At 37.5% G+C, this 23780-nt stretch overlaps 1 protein-coding gene across 7 annotated transcripts in view; it reads right to left on the reverse strand.

The window, feature by feature from the left end:
- The window catches only part of WDR19 (WD repeat domain 19), an 86344-nt gene that overhangs the window by 56105 nt on the left and 6459 nt on the right, over positions 1–23780 (reverse strand). For 3 of the 7 annotated variants that reach the window (XM_059067034.2, XM_067036266.1, XM_067036265.1), the window contains exons 5-13: positions 19747–19862; positions 16164–16279; positions 12589–12669; positions 11308–11420; positions 10859–11032; positions 2339–2409; positions 1702–1874; positions 1504–1618; positions 532–638 (exon numbers count right to left, since the gene is read on the reverse strand). In XM_059067034.2, the coding sequence (XP_058923017.1) occupies positions 532–638; positions 1504–1618; positions 1702–1874; positions 2339–2409; positions 10859–11032; positions 11308–11420; positions 12589–12669; positions 16164–16279; positions 19747–19862 (1066 nt within the window). Of the gene's footprint in view, positions 1–531; positions 639–1503; positions 1619–1701; positions 1875–2338; positions 2410–10858; positions 11033–11307; positions 11421–12588; positions 12670–15100; positions 15173–16163; positions 16280–19746; positions 19863–23780 lie in introns of those variants that run through there. The other 4 variants (XM_067036268.1, XM_067036269.1, XM_067036270.1 and 1 more) reach the window with 3 other exon arrangements.

Raw genomic sequence — 23780 nt, forward strand, 5'->3', positions numbered from 1 at the left:
TGGCTTTCTAGCTAGTCTGTCATATGGTTGCTTCTTTATTTTTTTTATTTTTAAAAAATAAATCTTTATTTTAGAATGCTTTTAGATTTTCAGAAAAGGTGTGAAGATAGTAGACTTCTTATATACCCCACACCCCGTTTCCCCTATCATTGACACATTACATGAGTATGGTACGTTTATCACAAATAATAACCAATATTGATACATCATTTATAACATAACTCTATACTTTATTCAGATTTCCTAGTTTTTACCCTAATGCTGTTTGTTTGTTTTTTTAACATCTTTGTTGAGTATCATTGCTTTACAATGGTGTGTTAGTTTCTGCTGTATAACAAAGTGAATCAGCTGCATATGTACATTTATCCCCATATCTCCTCCCTCTTGTGTCTCCCTCCCACCCTCCCTATCCCACCCCTCTAGGTGGTCACAAAGCATATGGTCGCTTCTTGACCAAAGTTCTTGAAAATAAAACATTAGTCTGTTCATCACTTACCTGAGCAGGCCTCAGGACATCAAAATTATACTTACCAAATGTAACTGGACTTTGCCTTCAAAAAGTGCAGCTGCATAGTCAGAATGAAGGCAAACGCTGGTTACTGTCCCCAGATACTCCACATCTTTCAATTTTTTAACAGCTGCAGCAATTAAAACAAAACCAAACACATTAAAATATAAATAAAATGATCTAATTAATGATTTGCAGATAAGTTTTAAACGTGTGCCTTTGCAAGAATATTCTGAACCTAAAATTTTTATTTTAGCCATTCTAAAGAAAATCTTAGTTGCCATATAAATTTGCCTTCAGGAATTTCATAGTGGTTCACATGAACCAAAGTAATGTAAAATAAAATCACATGCAAAAAACCCAAAAATTAAACCTTAGTGACAATAAGCTTAATAGAACATCTAAGGATAACTCTCAGGTTGGCTCTGTTCCTGAAGGATATCTGACATCCAGTGGGGAAAGGGGTGGAGATGAGGAAGGAGGGGAAGAAAAATCAAGGCTCCCTTCAGATGCTAATGGTCATTTTTCAAAGAATAAAGCGGGGGAGGGAATCAACATTTATTAAGTACCCACCAGACCAAGAAGTGGCTAAGAAAGACCGTGTGCGAAAGCAGATCACACATTTTATTTCATTTAATTTTCCTCATAAGTAGAAAAATCCTCACTTTCCAAATGAGTAAACAAAGGCTCAGAGGGGTAAAGAATTTGTCTACAGGCACCCAGCTAAAAGGGGCAGAAGGGAATTTGAACCCAGGGCCCAATTCTAAGGATCACACTCTGCCCCAATATACCATGGTGTCTTCACAACAAAGGTAAAGAATAAAACCTTTCCAAAAATTATGCAAATTTTTAGAAGATTTACAAAACCATTTAAGCTAAGAAAGAGATGTCTGAAGAAAAAGAGTGAAAGACTTGGTCTTAAAAGAAACTATCAGTGTTTCCCAAATAAAAACAAATTATATGCTAGACAAGAAAACAACTGGATTTAGACTTGCCGTTCTCTCCAAGGACATAAAACCAAGCTCGATTATTCATTCCCACAGCCATATGATAAAGCCCTACGGCTACAAAGTTGGGTTCCACATCCACAGAAACTGTGACTGGTAGCTCCTATAATAGAGAAAAATAACAGTAGTTAACTGCTGAAACTGTTTTGATTTTATTAATAAATAAAAGCAACACCATTTTCATACTCCTTCAACAGGATTGGCTATGGTGACTTCAAGGAGGGAGGTGAGATATGCAATCCTGGTGCTGCAGGCATCCCCGAGGATAGGGAGCTTGGTCAGGAAAACATGGAGCGATCCCCTCTGGGTAGACAGTGCCAGCAACTGACCATCATCTGTCCAGGACAAGGTGCCCAACCCTGAAATAATGGACATAATAAAGGATTATTCAAAAACAGAGATACTGTTACAGGCAAACAAGCAACTCTTTTCACTTAAGCTGCCAGAGGCATAAAAATCTTCAAATTTAAAAAATAGTTTAAGTAGTCTTTATTTAGACTAGGACATTCATCATGGATTGGATTATGAACATGAGCCCTGATTCATTCAACACTGGCTCAAAGGGCAGGTATGTAAGAATTTAGATTTTGCAACTGGATTTGGGATAAAACGCACCAGAAATCTTTGAATCAAAGTGTACTTATATGTTTCTAGTCAAGGAGTATGACTCAACATAATTACTGAAATAAGGAGGCTATCTTAGGGAACTCTAGTGAAAGGTGTTAATTTTATTCCTCCTATAATTAATGCAAACCACACAGTAACATATTACTCTCTGTAATTGAAACGATAAAATGTCAATCTGCTACAGAAAAATCAATACCTTTATTTTCATCATCCAGGTTGATTATAGCGTACATGTCTTTTAATTCTGCCAAGTCATGGATTTTAATGCTGAAAAATAAAAAAAAATGTCCTTTAAATATGACCGCTAAGTTAAATTGTTTTTCTTCACAAACAATTATAAGCTATGGAACAGGTCAGTGTTCTTCAAAAAAAGGAGGATCCACTGGGTTAAGGTAAGAAAATATTAAATTTTCTATATTTAATTATATTTTATCCTTTAAATTTTTGTTTGTTTGTTGAGTTGTGGGGTAGGGTTGTGCCTTTAGTTCTCTAATCTACAGCTTCAGGAACAAGGAGGTTTAAGTTATCCTGAAGAAAAGTTTGAGTAGGAAAACATTCCCCTGAGCAGTATTGATTATTGCAAGCGGAAACAGGTTTCTCTTTGCAATGTGTCCTCCCCACCGCCCCACCCGCCCCAAGAGTTCTTTCCTACAAAAAGAAGTGACGTATAATAGAAAGAGCATTCAATTTGGAATCACAAGGCCCAGGTGGAAAGCTCTGAAAAATGCAGGCATAATGTTACTTCATGGGGTTATTGGGAAGAGTAAGTGGGCTAATGAGAATGAAAGCTGCAAGCAGGATGTCTGGACCTAACGGCTGCAACATTTCTTTCTTCCTGTCTCCCTTCCCCTCTCCTTCCTTCCTCCCTTCTCCCTCCCACTGTTTCCCACTTATATATTTTTCCTTTCATTTAAAACATTAAATGTTTTCATTTAAACTTTTAATTTTGATATAATTATAGGTCCACATGTGGTTGTAAGAAGTAACAGAGATTCTGTGTAACTTTTACCTTTTTCCCCAATGGTAACACCTTGAAAAACTATAGTATAATATCATAATCAGGATGTTGACATTGATAAAATCCCTGAATCTTATTCAGATGTCCCTGGTCTTACTTGTACTCTGTGTGTGTGTGTGTTTAGTTCTATGAGATTTTATCACACAGGAGGTTCCTGAGAGCCACAACCACAGCCAGGATACAGGAGAGTTCCCATCACCACAACGATCCCTTGTATGTCCCTTTTTATAAACACACTTACCTCCTTCCTCCCCACCACACCCCAGAGCTATCCTTAGCCTCCGGCCACCATTAGTCTGTTCTGCTTCTATAACTTTATCATTTCAAGAATATTATGTAAATGAAATCATACAGTATGCAACCTATGGGGATTGCCTTTATTCAATCATAGTTCTCTGGAGATTCATCCAAATTGTTGCGTGCATCAATAGTTTGTTCCTTTTTATTGCTGAGTAGTATTTCACACTATGGAATACCAGGTTGTTTAACCATTCACCCACTGAAAGATATCTGGATTGTTTCTAGTTTTCAACTATTACAAATAAAGCTGCTATAAACATTCATATTCAGATTTTTCTGTGAACATGTTTTCGTTTCTCTGGGGAAAACGGCCAGGAGTGTAACTGCATGTTTAGTTTTTTAAAGAAACTGCCAAACTGTTTTCCAGAGTAGCTGTACCAATTTACATTCCTACCAGCAATGTATGAATGATCCAGTTTCTCCTCACCCTCACCGGCATTTGGTGTTATCCACTACATATTTTAAATTACAGCCATTCCTTTTTAAAAAAAAAAAAAATTATTTATTTATTTATTTTTGGCTGCATTGGGTCTTCATTGTTGTGTGCGGGCTTTCTCTAGTTGTGGAGAGTGGTGGTTGCTCAGCAGTTGTGGCGCAGGGGCTTAGCTGCTCCACAGCATGTGGGATCTTCCTGGGCCAGGGCTTGAACCTGTGTCCCCTGCATTGGCAGGCAGATTCCCACCCACTGCACCACCAGGGAAGTCCCATAGCCACTCTTTTAAAAAAATATTTGTTTATTTATTTTTGGCTGTGTTGGGTCTTAGTTGTGGCAGGTGGGATCTTCTGTTGCGGCGCACGGGCTCTTTGTTGTGGTGCTCAGGCTTCTCTGTAGTTGTGGCATGCAGGCTCTCTAGTTGTGGCTCGAATGCTCAGTAGTTGCAGTGCACGAACTTAGTTGCCCTGCAGCACATGCGATGTTGGTTCCCCGACCAGGGATTGAACCCATGTCCCCTGCACTGGAAGGTGGATTCTTAACCACTGGACCACCAGGGAAGTTCCTAATTATAGCCATTCTTATACACGTGTAGTGATATCTCACTGTGGTTTTAGTTGGCATTTCCCTAATAGTTAATGATGTTGAACATCTGTTCATGTGTTTATCTACTGTCTGTATAGCCTCTTTGCTGAAATGTATGTCTTTTACCCATTTCTACTTGGATTGTTGGGTTTTTTACTTTTGAGTTTTGAAAGAGCCCTTTATGTATTCTAGACACTAGTCCTCTGTTGGATACGTGGTTTGCAAAATATCTTTTCTCATTTTGCTGCTTATCTTTTCATTCTCTTAATAGAATCTTCCACTGAGCAAAAGTTTTTAATTTTGATGAAACCTAATTTAGCAATTTCTCCTTATATAGATCATGTTTTGGGTTTCAAATCTAAGAACTGCTTGCCTAGCCCTAGATCCAAAAGATTTCCTGTTTTACACAGTTTTACATTTAAGTCCATGATGCATTGAGTTAAGTTTTGATTAAGGTGTGAGGTTTAGGTTCAGGTTAATTTTTTTGGTGTATGGATCTCCAACTGCTCTAGCACCATTTGTTGAAAAGGCTATTTGAATTCTATTTAATTACTTTTGCATTTTTGTCAAGAATCAGTTGTGCCTATTTGTGTGGGTTTATTTCTGGCTTCTCTATTCTGTTCCCATTAATCTATGGCCTTGATTACTCTAGCTACATACTAAGCTTTAATATCAGATAAAATTTTATTGTTCTTTTTAAAAGACTGCTGTTAGCTATTTTAGGGCCTATGATTTTGCATATATATTTTCGAATAAGCTTTCTCTTATCTACAAAAAACCATGCTGGGGTTCAGATATGAATTTCATTAAATCTATAGATCGATTTGGAGAGAATTGGAATCTTTATTGTGTTGAGTCTCCCACTCTTTGAACACAGTATGTCTCTCCATTTACTTGCATCTTCTTTGATTTCTCTCAGCAGCATTTTGTAATCTTCAGCATACAGACCTTGTACATATTTTGTGAAGTGTGTATCTAAGTATTTTATTTTCTTTGGATTGATTAAAAATTGTAGATTTTAAATTTGGTTTCCACATGTTCATTGTTAGTACACAGACATGCAATTGATTGTGTGTTGATCTTATATCTTGCCACCCTGCTGAACTCACTTATTAGTTTTAGTTCTAAGAGTTTGTTTGTAGATTCCTTGGGATTTCCTACATAGACCGTCATGTCACCTGCAAATAAAAATAGTTATACTTCTCCCATTCCAATCTGGATGTGGTTTATTTCTTTTTCTTGCCTTACTGCAGTGACTAGAATGTCTAATATTAGATTGAGTTAGAGTAATGAAAGTGGATATCCTTGCCTTGTTCCCAATCTCAGGGGGCTAGCATTCAGTCTTTCACTGTAGAATATAATGTTATCTATAAGTGTTTTTGTAGATGTTCTTTATCAAGTTGAGGTAATTCCCCTCTATTCCTAATTTGCTGAGAGTTTTTATTATGAATAGGTGTTAATTTAGTGAAATTTTGTGTGTCTGTGTGTCAACTGATGTGATCATATGATTCTTCTTCTTTGACTGATGATATGGTAATTACATTGATTTTTGAATGTTAAGCCAGCTTTGCATACTTGGAATAAATCCCACTTGGTCATGAGGTACAATTATTTTTTACATTGCTGGATTCAGTTTGCTCAATTTTGTTGAGGATTTTTGTGTCTAAGTTCATGAGAGACAGTGGTCTCTAGTTTTCTTTCTTTCTTTTTTTAATACTATCTTTATTTGCTTTGGTATAGTGTAATACTAGCCTTGTAGAATAAGTTGAGAAGTGTTTCCTCCTCTTTCTGAAGAGATTTTGTAAAATGGCGTTAATTCTTTTTTAAATATTTGGTAGAATTCTCCAGTGAAATCATCTGGATGTGAAGATTTATTTTTCAGAAGCTTTAAAATTATTATTCAATGTCTTTAATCGTTACAGAGCTAATTCAGATTATCTATTTCATCTGGGTTGAGTTTTGGTAGTTAGTGGCTTTTGAAAAACTGCTTCTTTTTTTTTTGAATACAGTTGATTTATAATATTGTGTTAGTTTCAGGTACACAGAAAGGTGAATCAGTTATACATATACATATATCCAGTCTTTTTTAGGTTCTTTTCCCATATAGGTCATTACAGAATATTGAGTCAAGTTCCCTGTGCTATACAGTTAAGTCCTTATTAGTTATCTATTTTATATATAGTAGTATGTATATGTCAATCCCAATCTCCCAGTTTTTCCCTTCCTTCCCTTCCCCCCTGTTAACCATAGGTTTGTTTTCTACATCTGTGACTCTATTTCTGTTTTGTAAATAAGTTTATTTGTACCATTTTTTTTTAGTTTCTACATATAAGCGATATCATATGATATTTGTCTTTCTCTGTCTGACTTATTCACTCAATATGACAATCTCTAGGTCCATCCATATTGCTGCAAATGGCATTATTTTGTTCTTTTTTATGGCTGAGTAATATTCTATTGTATATATGCACCACATCTTCTTTATCCACTCCTCTGTCGATGGACATTTGGGTTGCTTCCATGTCTTGGCCATTGTAAATAATGCTGCAATGAACATTGGGGTGCACGTATCTTTTCAACCAACAGTGTAGGAGGGTCCCCTTTTCTCCACACCCTCTCCAACATTTATTGTTTATAGATTTTTTTGATGATGGCCATTCTGACTGGTATGCAGTGATACCCCATTATAGTTTTTTTTTTTTTGCAGTACGCGGGCCTCTCACTGCTGTGGCCTCTCCCATTGCGGAGCACAGGCTCCAGACACGCAGGCTCAGTGGCCATGGCTCACGGACCCAGCCGCTCCGTGGCATGTGGGATCTTCCCGGACTGGGGCACGAACCTGTGTCCCCTGCATCAGCAGGCAGACTCTCAACCACTGCGCCACCAGGGAAGCCCCCCATTATAGTTTTGATTTGCATTTCTCTAATAATTAATGATGTTGAGCATCTTTTCATGTGCTTTTTGGCCCTCTGTATGTCTTCTTTAGAGAAATGTTTATTTAGATCTTCTGCCCATTTTTTGATTGGGTTGTTTTCCCTATCTTCTAAGTTGTCAAATTTCTGAGTATAAAGTTGTTTGTAGTATTCCTTTCTCCTTTTAATGGTTTTCAGATCTGTAGTGATACCTCTATTTCACTCCTAATATTGGTGATTTGTGTCTTCTCTCTATTTTGTCATCCTTGCTAGAGATTTATCAATTTTTTTCAAAAATTCCAGCTTTTTAATTAATTTTTTTCCTATTTTAAAATTTTCAATTTCTGCTCTTTATTATTTTCTTCCTTCTGTTCTGGGCCTCTTTTGCTCTTCTTTTTCTAGTTTCTTGAGGTAGGAACTTAGCTAATTGATTTGAAATCTTTTCTTTCATGTGTATGAATTTATACTATAAATTTTCTTCTCAGAAATGCTTTAGCTGCCTCTCATATATTTTGATATGTTGCATTTCCATTTTCACTAAGTTCTATGTATTTTTAAATTTGCTTTGAGATTTACTCTTTGACCCATGAGTTATTTGGAAGTAGGCTGTCTACTTTCCAAGTGTTTAGAGAATTTCTTGCTGTCTTTCTGCTACTGATTTCAAGCATGATTACATGATAGTTAGAGAACACATTTTGTATGATTTCAATTTCAATTTGCTGAAGTTTGTTTCATGGTCCAGGATATGGTCTACCTTGGTGAATGCTTGGAAAAAATGTGTATTCTGTTGTTGTTGGGTGGAGTGTTCTGTAGATGTCTGCTAGGTCTGGTTGGTTTACAGCATGGTCCAAGTCTGTTGAGAGTTTAGCTAAGCTACACCATGATGTAGCTGCCTTGACATCTACTTTGGCCAAGTGGCTTGCAGGGACCTTAAACTAACACTAGTCCTTCCTGCACACACATGCCCTACACAGCAGCCCACAGTCACAAGCAAATGTTAAGTTCCTTATGTGACTTCACCAACAGCCCTTGTGACCAACAGTCTCCCCTGCCTCCACCTTACCTACCCAGCTATTTACCATTACTGTTGCTTTTCTTTTATTCTTGATGTTCCAAATTTCCTTCTGTCATCTGTTTTCTTCTATCTGAAGAACTTCCTTCAGCAATTCTTTTAGAGGAGGTCCACTGGCAGTAAATTCTCTTCATTCTCCTTCATCTGAGAATGTTTTTATTTCACCTTCATTACTGATGGATATTTTTACTGGCTATAGATAGAGGTTTGGTTAACAATTCTTTCAGCACTTTAAGAATGTTGTGAGTTTCCTTCTGACCTCTAAGTTTTATGGTGAGAAATCTGCTGTCATTCAAAATGTTCTCTGGCTGCTTTCAAAATCTTTTCTTTGCCTTCAGTTTTTAGCAGTTTGATTATGATGTGTCTGGGCCTAGATTTCTTCGGATTTACCCTTTTGGGGTTTGCTGAGCTTCTATAATATATAGGTTTATGTCTTTTGCCAAATGTGAGAGTTTCCGGCCATTACTTCTGAGATTCTTAAGACACAAATGTTAGACCTTCGGTAGTTTCACAGGTCCCTGAGGCTCTGCTCATTTTATTTTTTTTCCAATCTTTTTTTCCTCTGGGTCTGAATGGATATTTCTATTGCTCTACCTTCAACTTCACCAACTCTTTTACTCTGTGATTTCCATTCTGGTGTTACATACACTGCATTAATATTATTTTTTCAGTCCCAGAATTTCCATTTGGTTCTTCTTTATAGGCTCTATTTCTTTTCTGAGACTGTTCCCATCTGCTTTGAGAATGCTAGCCCTTACTTCTTGGAGCATTTTTATAACAGTTGCTATTTGCATCATCTTGGCATTGCTGTCTTTTGATTGCCATTTCTCAAGTGAGTTGAAATTTTCCTGATTCTTCATATAAGTAATTTGGGGTTATATTCTGGACATTTTGAATATTATGTTATGAGACTCTGTCTTGTTTAAATCCCACAGAGAAGGGTAATTTCTTTTTTCTTTTTTTAAGCAGGCAATCAGCCCAGTTGGGTTCAGGCCACACATTTTTTTTTTTTTTTTTCTTTTTTCGGTACATGGGCCTCTCACTGTTGTTGCCTCTCCCATTGCAGAGCACAGGCTCTGGGCACGCAGGCTCAGCGGCCATGGCTCACGGGCCCAGCCGCTCTGCAGCATGTGGGATCTTCCTGGACCGGGGCACAAACCCGTGTCCCCTATATCGGCAGGCGGACTCTCAACCACTGCGCCACCAGGGAAGCCTCAGGCCACACATTTTAACCAGCCTTCTGTGGGTTATGATTTCAATGTCAGTTCCACTTCCAAAGCCTTTGCAGTGGTACTCGGATATGTCCCTGTATGCCCTACTCTTTGGCCAGTATAGGACATGGGCTATGATCTATCCCTTATTTCAGTTCTCAAAGTCTTTGGTGTGTGTTTAGGATGTGATACACACACACAGCTCAGGGATGAACCTGGGAGTTCATACATATCTTTATAGGGTTGCTTTCCAGAGTCTCTCCTTCTCCAGGACCTCCCTGGTATATTCTGGTTCCCTGGGGCTCTCCTTTTTGGTCTTCCAGCAGGAGAGCTGGGGCTCTAGTTGCTCTGCTCTGCCTTATACCTCCTACAACTGTGCCTACAGCCAAGTAGTGAGAGGACAGAGAGAAAAATAAAGAACAAGGGTATGCCCCACCTTCTCGGGACCACATCTCCTCCAATTGGAGAGGAAGGTTACCCTCCCTCAGAGTTTTAGGTGCCTGTGGGTCCTTGTTGTCACTGCCATGATTGGACTGCTTGGTGGCTGGGGCATGAGAGAACAAAGAAAGAAAAATAAGAAAATTGGGGGATTTCCCCAACTTTCTCTGAGTGTTAGGAGTTCTCTTTCCTGCAACTTGAGCCAGAACTAAAGGGCTTCTCTCAGAGTTCTCTCTCTCTCTGCCCCGGTGCTTACATCCAGAGTCCAGGTTTCAGGCTGCCTTGAGTCCTGGCTGAGAGAGACCAGAAGACAAATGGGAGACTCACCGCTGGCTCAGTGATACTTCAAACTCCGGCCTTCTTCTCCAATCTGCCTGCTACTATTTACTTTTCAGAGTCCTTAAATAGCTGTTCCATGGATTCTGCTCAGGTTTTACGGCTGTATTCAGTGAGAGTGACAGGGTGGAGTGTGCTTACTCCATGTTACCCAGAAGTGCCTATTTTATTTTTAAGATTGATTTCCAAGCATACTCCATTTTAGGTTTTGTATTTAGTACGCATTTAGTATTTTAGGTATTACCCCGAGTGTGAAAGGCAGAGGTAAAGGCATGTTAGGAATTTTCAATTGCAAACATATTCTAACAACGCAACAATGGTTGATAGATTCACATTAGTTAACAATGTCTTGTTGAATCTCTTAAATATTCCTTATATAAGTTTTCCAGGGAATATGTGAATATAACTTACCAGTTATCACCACATGTAGCAGCTTTGTTAAGGGTCTGTGATATTGCAATACTGGTTAGACTATCTTTATGGTCACGAGCCTGAAATATCTCTTGACCGATCTCTCGAATATGAGTGGAAATGACCACAAAAATTCCACGTGAAAAACCAATCAAGATGTAGCCATCACCATACCTATAGTAACGAAGGCAATAATACAGTAAAAAGGGGGATTAACTATCATTTGCAATACAGTAAATAAGCAAATACCTTAAAACTAAGGAATTAGAGAATATAATTTATCAAGGGCCTATTTGCCAGATAATATGCTAGGTAGTTCCACATAATAAATCATAGACTATAATCCAGAAAATGTTACATAGAGAAGTGAAAATGCTACAGACAAAAATTAAATATAATTAGTAAGGGAAAACATGGGGTATCCTTCTGTAATGAGCTTTTGTACATACCAACTATAGCAGACAATGTTGCCGTAGCGCTGCTGAAACTCCAGATCAATTGGGCTGTCTGGTTCATTCAGATTAAAAAGAAACAAAGTTTTCTTGCCAACCACTACACTTATCTGCCAGAAAAGAAAAGAGATTATGAAATGAATTACTCAGCACTTCATGAAAAGACTAATAAGCAAATCTAAAGAGCATAAACCTAATTTAGAAAAACAATGAGCCAAATTTAGGGTGTTAAATGTTATAATTAGTAGGGTAACAATGTGACTAACTCAAAACATTTGCAACATTTTACTAATATACAGTCTGGAAAGGATCCTTGGCTTCACATATATGCAATACACCCTTGGAAGTACACCAAAATAACTCGATGGAATAACCTTTAAAAATTCTCTGTACCTCTAATATGAGTCCTGTGCAGTACAAGAAGGTAGGTCTGACATAGTTCCATTGAAACTAAATTCATATCTGGAGTATAGAGAGTCTTCTATCCTAAGGCCGTCTGATTTTGATTTTAGGCTATCTGGGATTACAGGTCCACACCTGTGTGGATAATCTAGCTTGGCTTTTTATATCATCACTCTTCCCATCACCTGCAGGGCACTGGTCAGTGTGGCTAGACTACTATCCCACTGTTACAAGTTGGTACTTAACTATAATTCTCAGTTGAGGGTCTAACTGTGTTGGGGAAAGAAAAGAGTGCATTACTTATTTGGGCTCATTAGGGTAATGGATATATATATGTAAAGAGAAACACTTTGATATATTTCCTTGATTCTAAGATGCTACCAGTTAGGAGTTATTATCACTTTAATAATAGCTTTTTGAGAAATAAAGGAACATTACTTCATTAAATATATTCTTGTTGATTGTGAAAATCATCTGGATTTCAGAATGTCAAAATGTGGCAGGGAAAACAATCTAAGGTATTAAAAAAATAAAACTATAGTTTCCAGAGCTCTGGTTCCCACATCTGATAGAGTGAAAATTTAAAAAAACATAGAGAAATCAATACTCTTGCTTTTCAAGGTGCCCCCACTGTTTTTGCTACCATAACAATAAGAAGAGCAGTAAGTGTAACAGGAAACGGTCCTCACTTGCTGTGATATTAGGTGGCAGCAGAAAAAACATTTAGGCCTGAGAAACTGGGGCCTACATTGGTTTAATGTGAAGGACTATAATTTATTTATCACTATAGATTCTGAACCATACTAGAAAAGGAGACAGAATATCCTAAAAAATTACCAAAATAATTTGGGCCTAGATTTGATTTAGAACTCTTACTGTGCTTTCAGCAGTGGAGGTTCGGTCATCAGTCTTCATCATGGAAAACTGCATGTCACCAGGCTCTGATCTCACTGGTGTCTGCAAGGGTGAAAATACTATCACTATGAATAAACCCCAAACTCAAATTCATCCTATTACTAAAACAGGTAACTTGCTTTCATTTCTGTTACAGGTTGGACTAACAACCTGAAAATCTCACTGCTACAAACTTCTAGAAATTCTGGATGAAACTGAACACATATCTTATTAAATGGCTAAGATAAGCTTGAAAGAAGGTTAGGAAGATTTCCAGGGACCGTAAGCAAAGATCAAATTGAAAACCAAAGTGTGTGCAGAAACTGATGCTGCAGATATCCAGAGCAGCAGCTGGTAAAGGGAGACAATAAGGAAGCCCATTTGGCTCAAGCTGGGCTTTGGGTCAGAAAAAATTCTTTTAAAATCAAAGACTTTCCCTTCTATGCTCATTGTGGTCTAAGGTCCAAACTTATACTTTGAGTGGTCTAGAAACTCCCTGCAGTGTTTGGCCAAAACGAATCTAAAGCCCCTTCAAAGGCTGCAAAAAACTTCCACAGTCAAGCTCTGCTGGAGATGAGCTCACAATTCAAAATGAGAAAACTCAGAAACAAACAATGGATCAAGAGGTAGAGTCACCAGATCTAAAAAGAACAGAATTATCAGAAAGAGAGCATAAAATAAATACATTTAAAATGGCTAAAAACATAAAAGGACTCATAAATATAAGAAAAGACACCACTTTCTTTAAAAGTCGAGGCAGATTTTAAAAAGAACTACAAAGTACTTTCTACAAATAAAAAGTAGAGCCATTAAAATAAAGACTCAATGGGATGGACAGAAGATTAGACAAATTTGAAGAAAGAATAAGTTAACTGATTTGAGGAAATTATCCTGAAGATTGCAAAGAGTGACAAAAAGAAACTGAAAGAGAGATCAACAGATATAAGAAGATCCAACATATGTATAACAGTTGCTCTGGAAAGACAGAATAGAAAGGGCAAGAGGTGAATTTCAAGAGATAATGACTAAGAACTTTTCAGGATTGATGAAAGACAGCAATCTTCAGATTCAGGAAGCAAGACAAGTCCTCAGCAGGATAAATAAAGATAAATCCACACAAGTTACAATGGAGTGCTTTGCAGAATAGCCAAGTCAAAGCAATGCAGAGAAAATACCAGACAAAACAATACTTATATGTTTTGTTTACTGCATCATAACTTAAGTAGTATGTCAAATTCTGGAAGCATACTCCTTGGGGATTAAAAATGGGAAATAGTTGTCTTGTATGTTAATAATGGCTCAGTGGTAGTGGCTTCCTTGGATGTTATGTGTGGAAAAGTATTCTAAGGTCTTGATTCAGTGAAGGAAAAAAATGCCAATATCTACTGATGATGTGTGATATGGATACAAGAGGGGGGACCTGTAGCATTCTAATTCTAAAGGACATCAATATAGATGGATCAAAATTACAAGGTTTCTAGAAACTATTTTTTATAGTAATGCTATATATATATATATATATATTTTTTTTTTAACATCTTTATTGTAATGCCATATTAACCTTCCTTAAGAACCACTGTAATCATGCTATGGTCTGCTCAACATGATTGAGTTACTTCTATCTCACTTTCAAAGCTTTCCAGATACAAGAACCAACTTTATTCTTCAGACTTATCTTCTATAAATTCTCAATCAAAGTCCAAATCTTCAGTCAGTCGAGTCTGGAATAAGCCATGAACAAGCTGTAATAAGTTTTTCCTCTTATCTTTGTTCTGTTCTGCTTGGAGTGAATGACAGCGACTGCTAAATGTCTTACAAAACCCATTAAAACAAGTTTTAGCAGGGCACATGATCACCTAGGCAGACTAAATTTGCAGCTTCCTTGGCAGCAGCAAGGTGTGACCATATAACTAGGTTCTGGTCATATGATATGAATGGAAGTTATGATTGCATCTTCCAGATTAGGTCGTTCACAAATTTCTTGCACTCCATTTCTCTTTTTCCCTTGCCTGAAGCTGAAATGAGGTGCTGGTATGCTTGCTTTAACCATGTACATGAGGGCAAAACACCCTAGAAAATGGCAGAACAAAAAGATGGAAGGAAGGGAGGGAAAGGAAGGAAAGGGGACTTTTTACAACCTTGAGATGCAGAGATACATAGATGACATGCTTATCCCTCTCTGTTTTATGAGAAAAAGAAAGTGGAAAAACCACCCAAACTACCATATTCTTAGAGTCCTTGTAATTTGGGGTCTCATTGTTACAATAGTTTAGCCTATACCCTGACTGATTTAGATCATCTTTTCTCTTACAGATTCACCATCCAACTTTCATCTATCTCCTCTATCTCACAAATGTTATAGGACTTGTAAGCTATATCACACAACTTGATAATCATATTAGACGATATATGTTTTATCATGATTAGTTTTCTCTTCTTGAGAGTAGGGGGCCTAAGGTGGGCAGCCTCTAAGATGGTCTGGAACGATCCTCACCTCCTGGTGTTCATGCCTTTGTGTAATCCCCATCCTGGCCCCTCAGTGTAGGCTGGGCCTAGTGACTCACCTCTAGAGAACAGAATACAGCAAAAATAATTTTGAGATCAGGTTATTTATTAATGATTGCAGCTTAAGTCTTGAATGACTATTCTCACTCTCTTGCCAGCTGCTTTGTTGTGGTCCCCAGTCAAGCCTTCAGATAAGACTGAAGTTCAGACTGATAAAATGATTGCAGCCTCATGAGAGACCCTGAGGCAGAAGCACCCAGCTTAGCTGCACCTGGATTCCTCATCCACAGAAACTGCAAAGCAATGTTTGTTGTTTTAAACTGCTAAGTTTTGGGGGTAATTTATTATGCAGCAACAGTTAGTTAACATAGGGCCATATTTCTTATGTCTTCTGTAGTCATATTTCATATTTCTTCTGTAGTACATAGCACAGTGCCATGTAACTAGCAGGTATTCAAAGAATGTCAATATTGCTCTAGAAGTAATAAATCATAAGCCAAGTCATCCGAAGTGAAATTTTGCCACTGGTGAGCTTCTATAGCTATGGGTAATACAAATTCCCTGAGAGGAGCCTCTGAAGATCTAATCAATCTTGGGAAATTTGAACATCAGTAAAATTTAATCCTAAAACTAAATTTAATTAGAATTAGTTTGGAAGCAAGTTAACATATCAGCTAAAGGAGTGGGCTTTAGAATCAGGCAGTTGATTACATTACCTGACTCTGAGTCCAGTTGTTAACATTTATGTCGTAAATATACATATATAAAATAAGAGTTATTTCACAAATATACTGTTTGACTATAACGACAAAGCTGATAATCCATGCTAATACTAGCCAATGGGAAATGTACAAAGGAGGATATTTGGATAAAGTATTCATATTAAAGAAAAATGTCCTAATACATTAAAAAAAATTGATGTTTAGAATGTGAAGTTATTGTATACATATCTCACATAGAGATTTTAAAATTTTATAGATCAGTTTGATAGACAAACTTTGTTTTGGAAGAAAATTTGAATACAGCAGACCAAAGAGATGTTACCGTATTACCTGTCTTATCGTGTCACCTTCCTGATTACTAACTGTAATCATTTTATCTTCACCACCTAAAGCAAGCATGTTTTCTGCATTCCAACAGCCACATGTGATTCTCTTAGTATGTTTTCCTGAAAAAGAGATGATTTTTGTACATATTGATTTCTCAAAAAAAATTTTAGATATCTGTGATGTTAATCTGAAAGTTTAGGTAATATACTATGGAAATTAAACAGACAAGAAATATAAAATCTCATCAAAGCAGTTAGTGTCTAAGCAATCTTATTTAAAACAGTTTATTACCAAGTTGTAAATCAAGATAAAGGCATATGAGGCCAATCCTGTTTTCCAATTTTTTATGTGCATATGAACATACGTCATAACATAAAAAGATATTCCACCACTTGACAAGTTTGTTTGTTTACCATATAACCAAACCTATCACAATAATGTCTTAAGCACAAAATGTGCTTAAATCTCAAAGCACTGAAGCTATCTCACTATATTCAGCTTCACAGTGTGGGAGATCCTTGGCATAAGCAGATTCAACATCACAGTTTTGACTATTCGTATATAACTAAAGTACATACAATGATTCATGATAACACTGAGGTACAAATCTGAATGCACCTTAGTGAGACTTGCGTTAAGAATTGACTCATTTAGCTAGTGAGGGATATTAGATAGCCACTAAGTATCAGGACTTTTTTCATTAAGCAATCTAGACAGTGCAAAAAACCACATTTTGGGGTTGAAATTGCATGCTTGACACTGAGGGCATTTGTTGAAGGTCCTGGGATAGATAAATACTCAAGAGCCCCAAGGTTAATTAAGTATACAGATTCTGCAGGCAGACTGCCTATTTTGAATAAGTGGCTCCACTACTTACTGCAAAACCATGGGTAAGTGACTTAACCTTTCTATTCCTTAGTCACGTCATCCAAAAATTGGGGATAATAGTAGGAGCTCTCTCATAGGGGTTGAGGATCAAACGAGTTAAAGCACTTCGAAGAGTGCCAGGCATATAGGAAATGCCATATACATGTTAGCTATTTTAGCTGTTATTGAGACAGAGATCATGTTTATTTTATTCATGTACCCCTTACAGAACCTAATACAGTATGTGTGCAGAAGGCAGGCTCTAAATAAATAGTCATTAAGTGAGCAGACCCTGAGGTCAGAGTGTGCCAAGTGCATTAGAGGCTCAGGTAGGAGAAGAGTATAGTTGTGAAGTCCCAGAAGATGGGTAAGAGATGAAGTCAGAGAGTCGCCAAGGGCCAGGTCACAGAGGGCTTGGCTGGCCACAGTGAGGGCTTTGACCCTGGGTGACATGGAGAGCCACTGGAGAGTTCCAAGCAGAAGGGTCACTGTGGCCTCCGGGTTGAGGATATTCTATAGCAGGGCAAGATCTGAAGCAGGGAGATCAGTTAAGATATTCCAGAAATTCAGGTCAAAGACGTCTGAGCCCCACACCATGGTGGCAGCAGTAGAGGTGATGAGAACAGTCTTGATTCTGGAGATATCTGGAGATAGATCCTACCAGATTTTCTGGCAAATTAGGTATGGAACGTAGAAGAAAGATAAGGGTCAAGGATGATGATAAGGTTTGGCTTAAATATCTAAAAGGATGGAATGCCATCAATGATGAGAGGGAAAACTACTGGTTTTGGTGATATTAAATTTGAAGTGTTTACTAGAAATCTCATTGGAGATGTTGAGTGAGCAGCTGGATGTATGAGTCTGGAGTTTGGAAGAGATAAATATGAGACTATAGAGGTAGTATTTCAAATTAGAAGACCAGAGCACAAAAGTGAAGGGAACATTCAGAGAAGAGACTGGGATATAGGAGATTTTGCTGATCATAGATTAAGTGGCTTAAGTGGTACACTGGAACTGGGTGTCCAAAGTAATGGGTGTTAGAAGGGAAAAAAGGAGTACATGAAGAGAGGTGGAAAGATGCGAAAGACAAACTTCTTTCTATACCCAAGAAAGGGAGAAGAAAATCTCTCCTTTTCTTCTAGAGCTCAGAATTCAGGTTAACCTTAACTTCACTGATAACAGTTAACATGTTTTGTGTGCTTACTTAACATTGTTCTGGGCACTTTACATGTATTGACTCATTTAATTAGTATTAACTTACAGTTACCATACTATGGCCACTGAAATGTAAATCATGTTATTGGGAGACTGGCAATATTAGGTACACTGTGAACAATGAAATTCATGCATGTTAGAAGCATACAAAGTGAGAACTGCCTATATCTAGTCTAGTTCAAGGAAATAAATCAGAGCATGACAAAACAAGGTAACAGACATTAGCTACTGTAAAAACCATGCATTTGTGCAGCTGCTATTGGAAGTGAAATGCCTTGGTTTCAGGAAAGTAAATTATTTCAAAGGAAAAAAAGCAGAGCCACAAATCACAACTAACTCTGAAAGAGGCAGCTAAAGGACCTAAAATATATAATTAGCCTGAATCTTTTCCATTTTACACAGTGAAATAAATTAGCTGAGATTAGAATCAATATTCATATTAAATACAAAGATCACATATAAAATCATGTATATATGACAGATACTGACACAAAATAATCATGCTTTGACAAATTATTTTCTTATACCTCAAGTGTCAAATTTTCTAGGGCTTATAAAGTTAACTGGTAGAATATACCTGTAAATGAAGCGGGATATAGAAAATGCCTACTTAAGTCAAACAAATTAATTTATATGGTGAAAGCAGAGTTTTGTTAACTCAAAAGTTTTTAGTTTAATTTTTCAGATGGATCAATGACATAACTGTTTAGCTAGAGCACTAAAAATATTCCTATGAAAGATATACATATATGTGAAAATAATTTGAAATGAACAAGTGTCCTTAATTGAAAGGCACTTTCTCAAGTATTCTGTGGGCACTATTATCTCCAGGATTTAATTCTTTCATTAGTGGTAAATTATACTGGCCACCTGTATGTAATTAAGCCCACTGTTTCACCATTCATCAGCATGATGTTACAATAATTGAAAAGAATCGATACTGTTTCCTCCTGGGGAGTCCCAGGGCAGATGCTAGGTGACCAGAGGCTGGGGGAATCAAAGAGACTGAACCAAGAAGGTCAAAGGATTAAACACACATACCCTCCAGTCATATACCCTGAGGGAAATATAACTCGAAGTCCACTCCTAGACTAAATTGGTGTTTGGAGAGAGTGAGGGGTCAGAATTAGGAATCTGGATATACTCTGTCCAAGAAGCCACCAAATGTTTTAGCCCATCTACTAATGTGTTGATACATATCTGAGCTATTCCATGCCAGAGGCACAATCTGGGTGAGAAAGGGACAGATGGAAGCCATGCTATTAAGGTACTGGTGTCCAAAGGCACAGGCTCACCCTAGGGCAACCTGTTATATAGCCTGGGAAATTCTTAGTAGGTAGTGAAGATGGATCTTCTAGTTTAGATAGATGTATGGCTTGACCGGGTAAGTCTTAATTTTAAACTACAAAATTTCTCTTGCAATATCAGGGAAATCTGAGGTGGTAAAATTTCCATTTATGTAAAGCATCTCAAATATTTAGCAGTGTTTCCAGCTACGACCTACCAAGGACAGGAATCTTTCGAGATGTCTGACGATTATAAATAAGCAAATTTCCTTTAACAGTTCCAACAGCCAGGAAACTTCCAAATTTTGACCAAAGAAGGAAAGACAATTGATCCCTGTAACATTAAGATACAAATTACTAAACAATTCACAATTATAACCCCCTAAGTAGTCCTTTTAAAAAGTACTTCATGAATAGTTTTAACATCTACTTAGAAGCTAAAGTACAAAATTACAACTTAATGCTTTAGGACAACGAAGAAGTGCTAAAGACATTCTGAGACATTATAAAATGATCTTAGGTGAGTGAGACTTAAAATACAAATGTATTGGGCTTCCCTGGTGGCGCAGTGGTTGAGAATCCGCCTGCCGATGCAGGGGATACGGGTTCGTGCCCCGGTCCGGGAAGATCCCACGTGCCGCGGAGCGGCTGGGCCCGTGAGCCATGGCCGCTGGGCCTGCGCATCCGGAGCCTGTGCCCCGCAACGGGAGAGGCCACAACAGTGAGAGGCCCGCATACCACAAAAAAAAAAAAAAAAAAAAAAAAAAAAAAAATACAAATGTATTGATGAATATAGGATTCAATTCAGTCATGATGGAATCTCAAATTTCATCAGATGACTCATGATGAGATACTTATTAATTTGCCTACTAATGATAGTTGTAACTCTAATTGTGGTAAAAATCTTCATGGATGATAACATCTCATGCTTTTAAAAAAAGTAGGGTCCAACTATATGATATACTAAACTGGAAAAATCATTGGGAATTCATGATTCATGAAAAAGGACATACATTTTCCAGCTCTGTTAAGAGTAGCTCAGAAGGAGGTAGAAGGCACGTTTGCCTACCACCAGTTCTTACTGTGCATTCTAGGATCCACAGGTTGAACTTTTATACAATCCCCTACTAAAGGCAATCAAGACTCCTTGGAGAGTAGCTCATTTATATATTGAGGAAAGAAATCACAATGGATCTAGAAAAGTGGTTATGAAAATACAATCCCAGGACCAGCATCATCACCTGGGAACTTCAGAAATGCTAGTTCCCAAATCCCATCCCTGTCCTACTGCATGAGACACTGGGGGTGGTGCCCAGCTGTCTGTGTTCGCATAAGCTCTCCAGGTGATTCTGATGCAGCTAAACTTTGTGAGTCACTGATAGATCAAGCTACTGTTTTCAGAAAGCAACACAGCTTTCAAGAATGTTGAGGGCAGTAATAAAAGCACAAAAGTCAGCTTAAAGGGGACTCCTCTGGCTAAATTAGGGGAGTTTGAGCATTAAAAATTACATATTTAATTGAAACAAGTTGAGTTTGTGAAAGGCCATAAAACCTAATGATACTTGGAAGACAAAAATTCACTTAAAGCATACGAAAAGTTAGTTGTAATAATAAGTGAATGTAATAAAATGGTTAGCTAAAAATTAATTTTAATAAGAAGTATTAATATACCAGGCTGCTAGCTTTCTTCAATTGAGTATATATTTACAATTATTGAATATATTAAGTATACAGTATACTTTATAAAAGATATTAAGTACATATTTTATAAAACATAAATATGCATTTGTCTCCCAGTTTAAGTAGGTACAGCAGCCCTGAGAATATGCCTCTCAGATCTCCAACTATATGAAGTGTAACCGACCAAAGCCCCCAGATGCTAGGCACTGGAATCCATCACCTCAACATGCTGGGACCACACCTTCCCACGGGCTGCTCCCAGACAATGACTGTGCATGGCAGGGGTCCTGCTGAGGCCCATTCCTGGGAGACACAGGACTCCTTTGATGGTAACCTTGGCTCAGACTGGGCCTAGCTGAACTTTTTAGAACTGTGCTGCGGTCCCAGATGTTTCTACCCCCCTTTCTTTCTTCCCTCTCTCCTTTACAAGGGTCAGACATGCACTGTGGTCTGACAGCTCTTCTAACCTCTTCTCCCTCTCTGTTCCCTCACAGATATTTCCTGTGATAAACACCTTACACATTTAATCCCATTTTGGAGTCTGCTGCTCAGAAAACATGAATTAAAAAAACTGGAGTGAGCTAAATAGTACCAGAGAAAAGAGAAACTATATGACAAGAACAAGGTCTGATTAGCAACTGTGGTCACATATAGTAAGAGTAGTGTAACAATATTAGTCCAGTCAATAGCTGATCAGTACTAACAGTCACACAACAACCAACTAGAAAGAGGGTTAAATAGTGTATTCCAAGAAGATCAAGTAATCAAATGTCTTCAAAAGAAGAGTTAACTGAATGGGTTTTATCTTTCCTCTCTTAGGAGATAAGACCTCTAGAAGTTCCTACAAAGTACGGTAAGATCCCAAGACATACATATGTTTCCAATTATGCTAACCGATCAGGCCAACATATAATAATCACACATATTTCTGGCCAAGAAAAATGTAATGAATATATTATTTTAGGAAAATGCACCTGGCTACAAAAAAAAAGGCAACCTATGTGAAAGGCACAGGTTTGTAAAATTCTGGCTGATATTACAGTTGAAGGTCAATTAGAAAAGAAGCTGAGTAGGATGACCAGTACTCAGGTGTGAATGGCCTTGGGAAAAGCAACCATGTCCCATGATCCAACCAAGAATCAACTGGTTGATGAACCATATGTTGTACTCAGAGTTTCTCTGAAAAGATTGCTGTATCCCAGGTAAAAAACTAAATGATTACTGCTGTAGGCCTAGGTAGGATCAGGGTAAGTACCACTATAATCTTAAAAAGGTATAAAAAACACATTTAGTAAAAATGATGAAATAAATTCAACCCATTGTGCTAACCTAATAATTTAAGATAGTTAAGTGGCATTGCAGCAAGTTTTGTAATAATTATATTTGATGCTTTGTGAATTAGTTGTTTGAAGTGCACAGAAGAATCTAATCAGATTAAATTTGTAAATGAAATTTTAATTGTTTAAAGGAAACTTAAGTTTGCAAAATATTTAAGAAAATTTTGCAAACTTGATATTCAAAATTGTTAACTATCATGATGTATTAGATTGATCATTAACAAAAAACAAATAGTAGTAGGTATACCTTTCTATAGCCAAAGGCCTTTAGACATTAAATATTAATAGCAGCAGTAAAACACCCTTAATTTTACCTTATTGATAATTACAATAACATCTAATTACAATAACATCTACAGTTCTTATTTTGGTGCCTGGCCACTGCATACAATTAACTATCACAACAATCCTGAGATGATGTGAGAAAATGGAAGTGGGGGAAGATAAGACAGTGGAAGGCAGAGCTGCCAATTCGAAACACCTGGGACTAATTATGCATTTTTCTCTGGGTCAGGATGTGGCCTCACTGATGCTCAATTTGGTTCAAGAAGCAGTACTTGATGTTTATAAACATCCTCTTGAATGGAAGCACACAGGGTGTGTAAAATCCTTCTGGAAAGTGATGTACAGAAGTGTTAAAGGACAGAGCAAGAAATGAAGGTTCTCAGACCTAGCAAGACTTGATGTTAGTCAGACACTATTGCCTATGGATGCATGTCTCATGCGTCACTTTGGAGGGTCAAGAGAACCTGCGCTAAGGTGATGTTTGGTCCTGCTCTGTTATTCCTTGGTAAGTAAGTTGGAAAGGTATAGTCTAATCTTATGGTATGTGTGTAATCTCTTCCTGCCCACCTGCAGGCCACATGATGCCATGAAGCAGATTATTATTACTATACACTCTTTACATATATGAAGAAATTGAGGCTTAAAGAGAGGTTAAGCAACTTGTCCAAGGTCAAAATTGCAGTTTTAGTTGTAAATACTGATAGGTTTTTCTTTTCCATATGGAAAAATGGTTTCCATTTTAGCAGAGACCTGCAATTTATTCTGCCTGCCCAGGATTTTTCCCACTTGTGAACTGCCCCATCCTTACTCCACTCTTCACTGGGTAGGATTATTAACCCCATGGCCCTGCCTACCTTATTCAGAGACCTTCTGAAGAAATGAGTGGACACTAGTAATGTGATAGGGGCATGCTCTTTCCTCTGGCATAACTTGCTGTGAAGAATGGTATA

Source organism: Kogia breviceps, chromosome 6 (assembly GCF_026419965.1).
Source record: "Kogia breviceps isolate mKogBre1 chromosome 6, mKogBre1 haplotype 1, whole genome shotgun sequence".
NCBI classification, from domain to species: Eukaryota; Metazoa; Chordata; class Mammalia; order Artiodactyla; family Physeteridae; genus Kogia; species Kogia breviceps.